Source organism: Odocoileus virginianus, chromosome 26 (genome assembly GCF_023699985.2).
Source record: "Odocoileus virginianus isolate 20LAN1187 ecotype Illinois chromosome 26, Ovbor_1.2, whole genome shotgun sequence".
NCBI lineage: Eukaryota > Metazoa > Chordata > Mammalia > Artiodactyla > Cervidae > Odocoileus > Odocoileus virginianus.
The window spans coordinates 8,891,772-8,906,255 of record NC_069699.1 but is presented as its reverse complement, the minus strand read 5'-3'; the positions used below and the strand labels follow the sequence as shown (position 1 = coordinate 8,906,255).

General features: G+C 36.6%; 1 protein-coding gene across 6 annotated transcripts in view; it reads right to left on the bottom strand.

Moving 5' to 3' along the window:
- The window catches only part of GOLGA4 (golgin A4), a 113,028-nt gene that overhangs the window by 82,963 nt on the left and 15,581 nt on the right, over positions 1 to 14,484 (bottom strand). For 3 of the 6 annotated variants that reach the window (XM_070455410.1, XM_070455411.1, XM_070455412.1), the window contains exons 2-3: positions 13,695 to 13,784; positions 4,007 to 4,105 (exon numbers count right to left, since the gene is read on the bottom strand). In XM_070455410.1, coding sequence (XP_070311511.1) covers positions 4,007 to 4,105; positions 13,695 to 13,784 — 189 coding nt within the window. Of the gene's footprint in view, positions 1 to 176; positions 276 to 4,006; positions 4,106 to 13,694; positions 13,785 to 14,484 lie in introns of those variants that run through there. The other 3 variants (XM_070455413.1, XM_070455414.1, XM_070455415.1) reach the window with 2 other exon arrangements.

Below are 14,484 nucleotides of genomic sequence, written 5' to 3'. Positions count from 1 at the left end.
CACCCCAGTTTTTCCCCTCAATACAAAATTAACATCAGGAATTAAATCAGCAAAACTCATTCAAGTAGAAAACTATCCAGAGAAAGTAATGTCAATTGTTCCTTACAATTAAATACTATTTAAAGTTATTCAGGCTAAGCTCTGAAAAATATCTTCCTAATAAGAAATGGAAATACCTCATTCATTTAAAGCCATCAGTCTAAATGAAACTGGTAGGACAGTTTTCAGAAAAACTTAAAATTAAAAATAATTTCTTCCACAAATGAAAGTTTTTTGTTCTGTTCTGTTGGTATGACAAATGTTCTAATTTACACAGCATTCTATTTATTACATCAAATTTGTGTGAGTTCCATAAGGTTTGATATTCTTCGAGATTCAAAATTCTACACTATTCATAATACACTAAGTGTCTAACTAAAATTAAACCTATAGAAGCAGCTCATGATAAAATAACGTCCATGTTTTAAACAAAAGCATTCAACCAAATACTAGCCACTTTGTTTCAGTAACTTGGTGCTTAAGAAGTACATTCCCCTACAACCTCTAGGACTAACCAAGGAAAGGTCAAACATATGACTTCTTATTCTTAAATACAAGTGGGGAAGAGACTCAACTTTACAAAAATGTTCTCAAATTTTTGAACTCTCATTAGGTATCTGATACTATAAAATAATTTTAGCTGTGAAAAATGTACTATGATTATGTAGTTTTAGTCTTTAATACCAAAATACTTAGGCAAGATTTCTGAAATTTGCTTCAAATAATCCCACGGGGGTGGGGGAGAGGGGTATCTGCATGTGTGATGAGGGTGGGAGGGACATGGTCAGGGAGGCCTGAGGGGGTGGTATAAGACAGCCACGAGTTATTAATTGCTGACACTGGACAATGGATATTGGGGGGAAGACAAGAAATCTTATGTAATTTTTATTACTATTTCCACTCTTGCTATATGTTTGAATTTTTCTCTCATAAAAGTTTAAATACCTTGTCCCTCTAACATAAAAAGAGCTATCAAATTTTACTAGTCCAAGACACCTCCTTAAACTTACATAGGGGAGAGCGGTTAGGGGGATATAGAATTGACTTTTATCTTCCTCTTCTCTGCCATTTCAATTAGAAGCTGGATACATGGCATACATTTGTACAACATTATAATTAATGCTTTCTAGCCCTAAAAACATCCTACACTACACACTCTAAAATAAAAGACATATTTCACAGAGATCAGCAAGTCTCTCTACCAGGCAATTGAAAAGTAATTGTCTATGTGCAGTAAAAATGCTTTATGTATACTTCATATTCAGTTGCACAGAATATTAAAAAGATGTTTACTCAAGAATAGAACTTCAATAAATAAAATGAAACAAAATAAATTTTATTTATCAAGGGAAAAAAAGGAAAGTAACTGACTGTTAAATTGTGGAGAAAGCAAACAAGAGGGCTCCATAAGATATTCTATCTTATGTAGTAAAAAAACCTGGCACGTTATTGTGGCCCATACAAAAACAGCTATTCTACAACTGTTTGAAATACCACTCTACCAAACAAACAGCACAGTATTTAAAAACTTTTCTTTCCTGTACCTATATTTTAATTTACTTGCTATACTATGTATCGGGCTCCCCTTGTAGCTCAGATGGTAAAGACTCTGTCCACAATGTGGGAGATCCAGGTTTGACCCCTAGGTTGGGAGGATTCCCTGGAGAAGGGACTGGCTACCCACTCAAGTATTCTTGCCTGGAAAATTCCACAGACAGAGGTCCCTGGAAAGCCCCAGATCATGGGGTCGCAAAAAGTCGGACATGACTGAGTGAGTAATTGCAAAAAATACTATATATCTGAATAAATGCAAGACAACTAAAGAAAGTACTGAACTATGTTATCATGAAAATTTAAGTTACAAATCTCTAGAAACAAAAATTACAGATATTGTCACTAAGTATAATGCCTTCTTCATTTCTGCCCTGCAAATTCTTTCTCCTCTTTCAATTTTCAAATGCCTCTTATTTTGTGAAGCCTCCTATGGCTGGCCTGAGGAACTAACACATTTCCTATGCTTGTATTTTCTTCTACAAAGCCTTAATTCTTTTGAATTGTTACGTGTATTTTGACATTTTTGTCTCAGTACTAAACTACAAATGCTCAGAGAACAAGAACCCTACAATTTGCCTGACTGAGAGCAGAGGCTCAGGGATTGCTTCTGAACCCCTTATGCAGCACTTCTTTCAGTGCAAGAAGACTTCTGAATGCCTCCCCGCAGACAGAAGCCCAAAGAACTAGCTCAACACATGTCAATACTCAAGGGTCACCAACACTGTCTCCTGGAGGCAATTCTTAGATAACAAGAAAATGTTTCTAAAGTGCATTTAATTTAAAAGTACACACAGGTTCCCTGCCAGATTTGTCTTCAATTATGATTTGTTACATCTTTCAATAATCACTTTTAACTGCTGCAAGGTTATACCACTGTTTTATGTGAGGAGAAATATTATTACCTAAACAAACAAACAAACAAACAAAATGTATATAAGATTATCATAGACTTTCAGCCTACTTACCTTATTTTAAATAGTTCTAAAGCCTTCATTTTCAGATTATTAGCATTTTTTTTTGCAATAGGATAGGTATTCAATAGGAATTGTTTTTATGTACTTATGGAAGTGGACCTCGAAGTTCTTTTTTTTTAAGTCTCCATTACTACTACATGAAGTGTAATATCATTTTATGTTTTTAAAATAAGTTGCTAATAAGTTATCTCTAACTAGGACTCCTGTCTCCCTCTCAGGACTGAAAACAGTGAGGTATAACTGGTAGCCCAGAACCAAGAAGAGACCTCTATTCCTGAGCGCCAAGCTAAGGCATCACAAGAACTCTCTGCTGCTTTCTTTTCTAAAACCAAGGTTAGAAGGTAACATAGGGTTGCTACTGGCCACATGCAGACCAAGTCTTTGCTGGCTGCATGAATAAGTATGTGCATGCGTGCTCAGTCGTTCAGCCGTGTTTGACTCTTTGAGACACCCCATGGACTGCAGACTGCAAGGCTCCTCTGTCTGTGAAATTTTTCAGGCAAGAATACTGAAGTGGGCTGCCATTTCCTCCAAGGATCTTTCCAACCCAGGGATGGAACCTGTGTCTCTTGCATCTCCTGCATTGGCAGGCGTATTCTTTACCACTGAGCCGAGTGGAGAGCCCCATGAGTAAGTACAGAAATGTTCTAATTTCATCACCAGCTGCTTAACAAATTAAACCAACTCTTATTGTTTAAAAAAACCTCAGTCCCAGTTCAGTTGGTGTTCGTTCTAACACCAAAAGCTATCCTTACTTGGCAATCAAACATCTAAGTTTTAATTTGCTAAATTTATTAATTTATTTATAAATTTATTAATTTAGTAAATTTTCCAAAGTAGAATTTTGAATACACAAGATTCAAAATTGTATGAATTCAGTCAACTGAAAGATAAAGAGGTAATTTTTTCCTTTCAAATGTTAAATACACAGAAAACTGGTAGTCTCCCAAAATAAGATGCAACTACTTGTTACAGTAGACTCCACCTGCCTACTCAATATTGCTTAATTATGGATTTATATACAATGATTTTTTCATTCCTAAAACTGTGAGTCACATCTCAAAATATTCTTGGCCTCCTATTCAATAGAACAGAGATTCCTAGCAATACATACCTCTTTTAGTTAATGAGCATTCCCTAGGGAGGAAAACATTCCCTAGGGAGGAAAATTTAAAGAGTTCATACCAAGTGAAAGTATTCTTTGCTATATTAATGAAAACAGTGTTAAATTTTGTTGCTGTTAAAAGCTAGCAAAACACACACCAGCCATCAGAATTCAGCAGTTTACGCTCTGATTTTTTTAGAGCAAGGTTAGCAGCACAGCACTGAAGATGCTTTGAGAGGTGGTCAGTGACAAGCAACATGAGATATGCTTCTAGAATGACCAAAGTACTCTGCTTCCCCACACAGGGAATGCAGAAAGCGGTGGAAGGACTCACCACACTTTCAGTCTGGGTTTTAGGCTGCTTGGAGGAATCCAAAGCAAAGATAGTATACTCAGAGAGAAAAGCAGGCTCTGCTATCATCCCGGCTAGGAGCTGTCTCATTCAGGGTAATGAGCAGAGGCACGAACATAAAATAAAGGATGAAAAACAAATCATAAGGGCATGTTGCAAAGTTCTCATCCCACAAGCACGTACAACACGCTCGTGGCCTTGCACCACCACCACTGCACCCACAGAAACAGTAAGTTCCTGGGAAAGTGCAGGGAGATGAGGTGAGCTGTTCTGGACCTCAAAACTCAACTTTAAACAACTTGCTTTTCGACAGACAAATGATATATGCAACAGGCACCATGGCACACAGCACGTCTGGCAATTCAGCATTGAAGTCTACACCAGTAAGAACAATTAATGGTAAAGACACAAAGTCTTAAATACTGAGCTGCTCATTTCAATAGACAGAAAAAGCCAGCATGGAAATTTATGGGGCAGATAAACATACGAAATTTTAATCATTTATTTGCACTTATATACAAATAGTCTTCTCCAATACATACAGTAGAAATTTTTAAAACAAATGTATAATAAGTTTTAAGGATAAATTCTATTATACTATTGATAGCTCTTTTGATATACATTCTCATCTGCGTAATTTTCTTTCATAAACTGTATACGATATACCAAAACACTATCACGATTTAGATGTGTAAGAAATTATAACTAAAATGAACTTTTTGGTGGTGGGGGTTACACAAACACACTCAAGTAACAAAACTGCATTTCTAATTATTTTTCTCTACCTAGCCCATTTTGGGGCCTGCTTCCCCCCCACCCCACAATTTTCTGTTCTTTTTCAGGACATTATTATTACTTCATTTATCTTTACTGAAGACACTTGTTTTTCAAAGTCTTGTCCAGACTGCCCTTTTAATTATTTTAATTTCACCTGGAATAAATTGATATATCCCAATTCCTGTTTTTATTGGTTGTCTTCTTAGCATTTATTGTAGCATTTTCATTTACAGGCTCATTTTCAGGAAAGCATTACCCTTCTCCTTCCCTCTGTGCTCGTCCCTCCTTATCCAGTCGATCTGACTCCCTGGGTCCCAGTTTGGGTTTCCAGCCCCATGGCAACGCAGAGGTTATCACAGACTCAGTCACTGAGCCCAGGGGAGGTATGGTTCAGTTCTGGGTCACAAAGCCTCCCTAGAGACAGCAGCTTCTCACAGTGGGCCACAGACAGCTCTAGGCATCAGCTGGGAAAAGCTTTTCTCAGCCCCCTTTCACAAGTGCCGTGAGCCCCACTTTAGCCTCTGGCCTGTAGCACTGAAACAAATTCTGGCAGCACAGAACCCTTCCGGTCCTTCTCAACCAGCGTTCAAAGAGAAAATTAAGTCCTAATGCCAGCCCTAAGGCATCTGCTAGCTAGCATCCACTGTATGTCATGAATTAGTATATCCCTATGTACTACTCTATCCTCTTTTAGGAGACAGACCCTAAAAATCTTTGGGGTTTTATTTTTTTGTCACATCACATGGTTTGGGGGATTTTAGTTTCCCAACCAGGGACTGAACCTGGGCCCCAGCAGTGAAAGTGGATAGTCCTAACCACTGGACAGCCAGGGAACTTCCAAAAAGCTTAGAACCTTCTAGTAGCTCTACTGTGAAGAGAAGAGGCCCTGTTTCTATCTTCCCAGACGCTGTTATATATAGCTGTTGTAGCAACAACTTACTTTTTTGAGTCAAATTTATTTCATTCTTATATGCAATAACATATACATTAGGTACATAATACACTCAGAAAATACAAGAAAAAAACATCCACTACAGCAGTAGTTGAGAAAATATGCAGTATAGACTGTGATTAAATCATTTTGATCAAATCCAAGATCATGAATTATGGCCCTATTTTGTCTATATGGGTAATTTTACTAAACATAAAAACATACAGTCTTTAAACAGAAAAGAGCAACAACAAAAAAAAAAAGGACAAGGTATCTAAAGTTTCCTAGCTCTAATTAGCACTGAAAAGACCAAGGGTATATAAAGATGGTAAAAGCTAAAAGAAAAAACAAACCCACATATCAAGCCAGAAAACTGGGAAAGTAGCAACACAGATTCAAGGAATTTCTGCTAAGTCTCAGTGCACCTGAGACTTAATAAGACATCAAAGATCAGCCTGCTACCCCAGTTAAAAAGAAAAAAAAAGATCAGCTTGCCACTGCAATCCTGAGGATGCTCAGTACACTCAGCAAGAGAACGGAACCAACTGGTTCATCATTTGTTTGACAGAGAAAAATAAAGAGAGAAGACTCATATTACTAATCTCAGGCATGAAAGAGGGAAAATTACTACTGCATTTACAAAATAAAAAGGATTATAAGGCAATACTATAAATAACTGCATGCCAACAAACTAAACAACATGGTTGACATAAACTACCAAAACTTATACAGGAAGAAACAGAAACTATTAACAGAACCATAAAAAGTGAAGAGCTTGAATTAGTAATCAAAACATTTCTCATAAAGAAAAGCCCAGGATCAGATGACATCATTAGTAAATTATACCAAATATTTAAAGAATTAATACTAATCTTAAAAAAAAAAGTGTATATATATATAGGAACACTTCTCAATGCATTTTATGAGACCAACATTTTCCTGACACCAAAATACTGCAGACCAACAGATCAATACCTCCAATGAATATAGACAAAAAAAAATCCTTTGAAAAAAAAAAAAAAACCTAGCAAACCCAGCAATATAAATTAAACACCATGAACAAGTGAAACTTATCATACACAGGGTTGGTTTAACACCCGAAATCAGTTAATACAATACATCATACCAACAGAGTAAAGGACAAGGTCACATGTCAATCTCAAGATGCAAAGAAGACATCTGACAAAATCCAACACTGCTTGATGGTAAGAACATTCAACCAACTAGGAACAGAGGGGAACTTCCTCAACATGAGAAAGGGAATATACTAAACACCTTGTTAGCATCATACTCAACGACAAAAAGACTGAATGCTTTCCCTCTTTCCTTTAAGACTGAATGCCTTCCCTCTGAGAGACAAGTATGTCAGCTTTCACTACTGTTCAACTGAAGGTTCTAGCCAGGGAAATTAGGCAAGAAAATGTAATAAAAGACAGCAGATTAAGGAAAGATATAAAACTACCTCTATTTCCAGATGACGTGATCTTCTACAAAGAAAATACTAAATAATCCACTAAAGGGATCATAGAACTAATAAATGAGTTCAGCAAGGTTATAGGATAACAAGATTAGTAATAATTTATAAAAATCCTATTTTTTTCTGTAGAATAACAAGAAAACTGAAAATGAAATTAAGAAAACTCAATGTATATTAACATTAAAAAGAATAAAATATTTGTGAATAAATTTTAACAAAAGTAGTATAAAACTTAAGCTGTGAAAATTATGAAATTTTTTGAAAAAAATAAAGAAGACCTAAATACATGAAGGAGGAGAGGGAAAAGAAAAACAGAAAGTTTCCAATTACTTAAATCTGATATGGATGGCATAAAAAGAAAAGTATAAATCTCTCTCTTTACAAACAGAGTCAGAGGAAATGTAAATAAAATAAGTATCAGACAACAGGATATTAATAATGCACTCTGACCAGTAGAATTGATTTAAGGAACGACCAACTGGCTTAATATCAGGAAACCTATTAATTTAATTCATGTTTTATCATTAGAGCAAAAGAAAAAATATGAGAATTGAATAGATATCAAAGGCAATCTAACAGGCATATCTTCTATTTTGATTAACTGACAGAGGGTAGGTAGGTTATAATCTAATAGTCTAACAAAGAAAAAGCATATCCAGCTTTAGGGGCAAAATTAATTCCAAACTTACGAAGAAATATTTCTCACCCATCACTTTGGAAGATAATTCTTAACAATTCCTAAAGAACAACACCTTCAGAAGCCCCGAAACAAAGAATAAATTTCAAAAAAATGCTTAGGAACTGTCAAAAGCTGAGAGTATCAGGAATCCCTGTTAGGGGTCATCACATGAAACAGTGAAAATTTTCTGAAAATACAAAGACAACTACTGAGGTAAGAGACGGCATTTTGTTTCTGAAAAATAGCTTAAATCAAGAGAATAAGAAAGAAAAGGGGATATCTTTCTTGAAGCTTGTGAAAGCATCTAGTCCAAAGCAGCCTGATGCTTCATTATTTCTTTCCCTACAGTGTCACTCTTAATATAAAATGTCCTGTCTGTGCTGTTCAAGAGGTGGTGAGTATAGATAAAGCTTTTTCTTTTCTGTACAATAATGATGTTTTGTATGTGATATACAAATTACAAGTATTTTCATATTTCTGAATTCACTTGCCCTTCACAAGAACCCTGTGAAAATGGATATTCATTTTACCACAATTTAAAGCTGAGGCTCTGAGAAGTTAAAGGAAGCTGCCTAAAGCCACACAGCAGGTAGGGATGGAATCCCAGGATCCTTTTACTACTTCAGGCTTGCGCTGCATGTAGAGAAGCAAAAGAACATACAGGACATGTGAACAGACGTCTACTCACAGAACAGAATCCGCCAAACAACTGAAATACTAAAATCATTCTTTCTATGCGTCATTTTTAGCCAAAAAAAAAATATATATATATACATATATGAAAATAAACTGATTTCTAAAGATTAATTTTAAAATATGAAAAATGTGAACAGACGAGTTCCTAGGAAAAGAATGGACATGCCTACTTTGACCCCCATCTGTGAGGAAGTACCTCCAGAAGACAACAAATCAGAGAGCAGGGTAGGCAAGAAAGTGAAAATTTCATTCCTTCAAAAGTTCAGCAGGCAAAGATAGAGAGAGAGGTAACACCCATGGGCCCCTAATCCAGGTAAGGCTCCATCTGTTTCCCTCCCCTCTTGACGGGACCTAAGCAGAGTAAATGAAGCAGGCCATCTTGTCTTCCCAGGCTGCCCCCAGTAACAACTCGGTAAGCACTTACCACATGCACGGCATCATGCGAGGAGAAACATGTGCCGTGTTACTGGCTAGCCTCACAATCCCAGGAGGAAGGTACTGCTATTCCCAATCTATGCATGAGAAAATCTAAGTCACTGAAAAGTTAACTTTCAAAGATCCTTCAGCCAGCAAAGCCAGACAGTTCCAAAAACCACCCCCTTCTCACTCATCTATTCCAGGTATTACTCCAAACAAACAAACATGTTTCATTTTCTTAGAAAAGTCTTCAGACTGAGCCATAAAAGGAATGCAGGAGTTATACCTGTTGCAATACAGAAACACCTTGAAAACATGATGCTAAGTGAAAACAACCAGACGCAAAAAGTCACATATTATGTGCATTCACTTATGTGAAATATCTAGAAGAGGTAATCCACATCAGTGGTCACCTGGTGCTGGGAGAAGGGGAGAATGACTGCTTAAGGAGTAAGCAGTTTCCTTTAGGGTAATGAAAATGTCACGGAACTAGATAGATGTGATGGATGCACAACACTGTGAATGTAATAAATGCCACCTTTAGTTCGCTTTAAAATAGTAAATTTTATGTTACAGGAATTTTATCTCAGTAAGAAGAAAAATTAAGAGTGGAGCAGAGGGCAGGAGAACAGGAAGTTCATTTGCCTAGTTAGCCCTTTACGTGATCCTACACTCTATACTGCTCAAAGGTACCCAGCTCCAGAGGCAAAGATTCAACTCAAGCAACACAAAGGGGCAGGAAGCCTGTGCTGAGGGCACTGAGGCTGGGCCTCGGAGCCCCGGGACAGAGTATCAGGCCACCTGGACAGATTCACTGTCTGAGCAGGATGAGAGTCCCAGAGCCCCACAGACCCCCGTGCCAGGGCACATCAACCTACTCCCCTTTGCCTTCAATGTCTACACTCACATAGGTGATTTTTTATACCCCTATAAGGAAGCCTGGGGCGTCCCAGGTGGCTCACTGGTAAAGAATCTGCCTACCAACGCAAGAGACACAGGTTCGATCCCTGGGTCGGGAAGATCCCCTGGAAAAGGAAATGACAACCCACTTCAGTATTCTTGCCTGGGAAATCCCATGGACAGAGGAGCCTGGCGGGCTACCTACAGTCCATGGGGCCACAAAGAGTCATACACGAAACAAAACAAGAACAAGGAAGCCTGAGCCACTGCTACCAGAGACAGACTTCTTTAGATTTACATAAAGTATTTACTAACATGGGAAAACAGACATATTAGGATTTTCCCCAATAGCTGAGAAAAGGCAAAACATTTAATTGACCAGAAAATCAACATAATGAAACCATTCTACTTCTCAAGTTTTCTAGATAACACAGACTTTATGTACCTTCTGGAGAGATTGACAAATATTTGCATTTTGAATTAAACTTCCATATTTTGCTAAAAAGAAACTTGAAACTAAAAGTGAGAATCCCATCACTGACAGAGTATCCTTCACCTCAGAGGTTTAACAAAATGAAAAACCCAGGGAGTTCGGGAGAGAGCTGGTGACTTAAAAGGATAATTTTATGTAATGTCCTTTTAATCAGTAACTTGATCATGAAATTTAAAAGTCCCTTATTTATTTCAAAATAAGTTGAACTAAGGTTTACATTTCACTTTGTGATCAAAAATATCTTTTAGAGTTGTTTAAAAACGCTTAAAAAACAAGGAGACGAAGTGATGATATTGCTTTGGCTGTCAACCAGAAACCATTTCCTAAGCTATACCTATAAGCACAGGAGCTCTAGTGCTGGAATATGGGGAAAATAAAAAATAACCTTTAGCTTACTTAGCCTGCTGTAAAAGAATGCTGAAACCATCCTTTTCAGAAAGGATTATTTTGTAAAGATACATTCGATTTAAATGTTTTAAAGCATCCTAGAAAAAGCAAATCTTTAAAAAAAAAAGCAACAGTAGCAATCAACGAGTTATTTTCATTGTTTGAACTGTATGTAAGCCAATATACCATAACATCAACCAATATACTAAGTGTAGGAATGATGCCATTAACACTGACTGCAAAAAGTGTTTTTGCTGCTCAATACTCTAACTTTCATTCAAATTACTTTCACATATAAACTAAATTCAACAACATTAACTTGAAATCTAAAAGTTAAAAAATGCAATATTGTAAATAATGCATAAGAAAATAAGATCGCAAAGAAAGTATCCATATACTTTAGATTCATATATAACTGTCAGATTATTTAAATATATACACTAAGGACACAATATACTATTAACTTTCAATGCAAAAACTACTATGAAGTTTTTATTTTGCTATCAACATCTACTAAATAATGGTTTTCAAAAATTATGTTTTAAAGTAATCCTCATCAAGGCAGTTTGGAAAAAAAATCTTTACAATTTTTAAATCTGCATACACCCTATGACCTAGCAATCCCATTCTTAGAAATCTATCCTACAGAATAACAGCATTGCAAATTATGTATTACATACAATGCTCAGTCCAACACTACTTACAATATTGAAAAGATTATAAAATTGAATTCATAATACTGAGACTTTTTCCAAACTAATCTATAGCATCAGTGCAATCCCAATTAAATTCTCTATACACGTGTTTTCTTGTTGTTGTCAGTGCTGTGTTTTGTTTTGAGCTAGTTTTTGTAAGACTTGAAAATCTGATTCTAAAATTTACATGGGAAGGTATAGGAATAACTAAGACTTTCCAGAAGAACAAGGTGGCAGTGCTATGGACTGAACGTTTGGGCCCTAAACCCCGGTGACATCTGGTGACAGTACTTGGAAGCAAAGCCTTTGGGAGGTAGTTAGAGTTAGATGAGGTAAAAAGAGCAGGACCGACCTCTCTGACGGGATTACTGCCCCCACAGAAAGTGAAAGACAAAGAGAGCGGCCTCCCCACACTCCCATTTCCCTCTAGGTGCAAGCAACAAAGAAAAGTTAAGCAAGGACATAATGAGAAGGCGGCTGTGTGCCTCTCAGGAAGAGGGTCCTCACCAGATACTGAATCTGTTGCCACCTTGATCTTGGGCTGCCCAGCCTCCAGAACTCTTGAGAAATAAATGTCTGTTGTTTAAACCAGCAATCTAAAAATTTTGGTTTTAAAACCAAGACAGGGAAGACCTGCTCTACACTGAAGGCAAGATTTAATATAAAACAGTTATGAAGACAGTGCGGGAACAAGTCAAAGACAAAGCAAGCAGGAGAACAGAAAATAGAGTCCAGAAACAAATCCACTCAAATATGGACACAATTTCTGATAGCACAGGAGAGCAGTGTGCAAAGAATGAAACAACTGGATAGGTACAGGGGGAGAACAGTGCTAGTGAAACTTGATCCCTACCTCACACCATGTTGAAAAAAGTGATTTCCAAACAGAGTATTAGATTCAAACGTGAAAGGTAAAACAGGGTGATACTCTCAAGGATAAGAAAAGAATACTGTAATAAGAAATGAAGAATACTAGCTATAAAATATAATATTGATAAACTGGACTACATTACAACTAAGAACTTCTGTTCAAAGGACACCATTAAGAGAATAAAAGGCAACGGACAGAAAGGAAGTAGATATCTACAAGGCATATATCCAATTAAAAAACTCCTATCCATACTGTATAAAAAAGAACTCCTACAAATCAATAAAACAAAGATAAACCAACAGAAAAATGAGCAAGAGCCTGAAATAAGCACTTTACAAAAGAAGTTATCAATACACAGATGAAAAATGCTCAATCCCATTAGATGAAATATACAGATGAAAACTACTCAGTCTTGTCAGTCATCAGAGAAATGCAAATTAAAACTACAAGAGAACATTACATACCCACCAGAATAGCTGAAATTAAAGACAACTTTCATAAACTCCTGGTAGGAAGGTAAAGTTCTACAACTATCCTGAAAAAAACAATAGGCATTAGCATCTAAAGTGTTAAAACTACATATACACTTTAACCCAATGCTTCTCCTCCTATAAGTATATAGCAAAAGAAATGTACAATAATCTTCACAGCAGCATAATTTAAAATAGCCAAAAATTAGGCAACCCACAGGTTTAACTATAAAGTTTATGATAGAAAGCATACTTAAGAGGCCCTATTTAAAAAAAAAAGCAGCAGCATATATCGAAAGGGCAGGATGATGGTACTCTTCTGTAGGGGAGGGGGGAGGCACTACAGCGCTCGCAGTTTTCCTCTTCTTGACCTGGATGGTAGCTACACAGGGACTCACTTCATAAAAATTCACTCATTTGTGCACTTTGTTTTACCCTATTTTCTGAACTTCTGGAACTCTTAAAATCCTTCACAGAAAGAAAAAATGTTGGAAAAAATCTAATCTGAGCTATGGTGCCAGCTGCATGTCACTTGGAATCAGTAGTTACTTTAGTGTTTCCAATCACGAACCTGAAAATATAGGGCTTCTCCCCACATAATGCTGAATAAATTGTTATCACATCATTCTGAAAATATCAAATATTAAAGGCAAATTATTAAAAAAAAGGCAAAGTATATTATCCTCTCAAATTAAGGTATTTAAAGAAAACACACTTTATAAAAGCAAAATTACTATTAGCAAAAAAAAAAAAAAGGTTACTAAAAAAAGATCTAGGAATTAAATAATTGACCTGTCAAAAAAACTTCCCGTTTTTTTATCAAAAGAAGCATAATAAGCTCCTTGTAAGTTTATTAAGGAAGAAATTCTAAACTTACCTCTCTGTTGGGTGTACCCTCATCAAATGACTCTGTAAATGAGGACGTCCTGCTCCTGGTTCTCGTTGGTGTTGAAGAACTGGAGGAAGCCTAGATTAAAAGATTATTGCACAAATTAGAAAGACTACACATGTGAGCACACTACTTACTATATAGTCCTTTCTCACAGCCCATGCCCAAAGAACCCAGTAAGAGGAAGGAAAAGAGCAAATACATGAAAAACAGAAAAAGGTAAGTGAAACATCATCAACTAGCAGACCCAGGCTACCCACTGGGTCCTTGGTCTGATTCCGCCACCAACTTGAACTAGGACCTTCACTAAATTAACTTTCTGAGTGATAAAATAAACCTCAAAATAAGGTTGTGATGCTAAAATTATTTTATTAGGGGAGACTGAAACCAGGTGAGAAGCATATGAAAACTTTCTATACTATCTTTGCAGCTTTCCTAGAAATCAAAATTATTCCAAGTTCATTAAAAATAAGTTTGTCAATTCAACTGCGAAAGTGCCTTCCAGCTCTAACATTCAACATAATGAACTGTGGAGGTAAATATGTCTCTAGTCAAGGCTCGCTCTTTGAGAACACTGTGCACACCACAGCCCAGTACTGAGATGCTAGTCCATTACTTCTGTGAAGGACTGCATGACTCCTACAGTCCTTAGTACAAAACCCATAGCATAAGTTTAAACAAGAAGCTCCAAATTGAAACTAGAGCCTGAGGCCCACTCTAAGGTAAGCTAAAAACAGTCCTAAAAATATAAAACCAATACTTCAAGATGCCCCCTCAT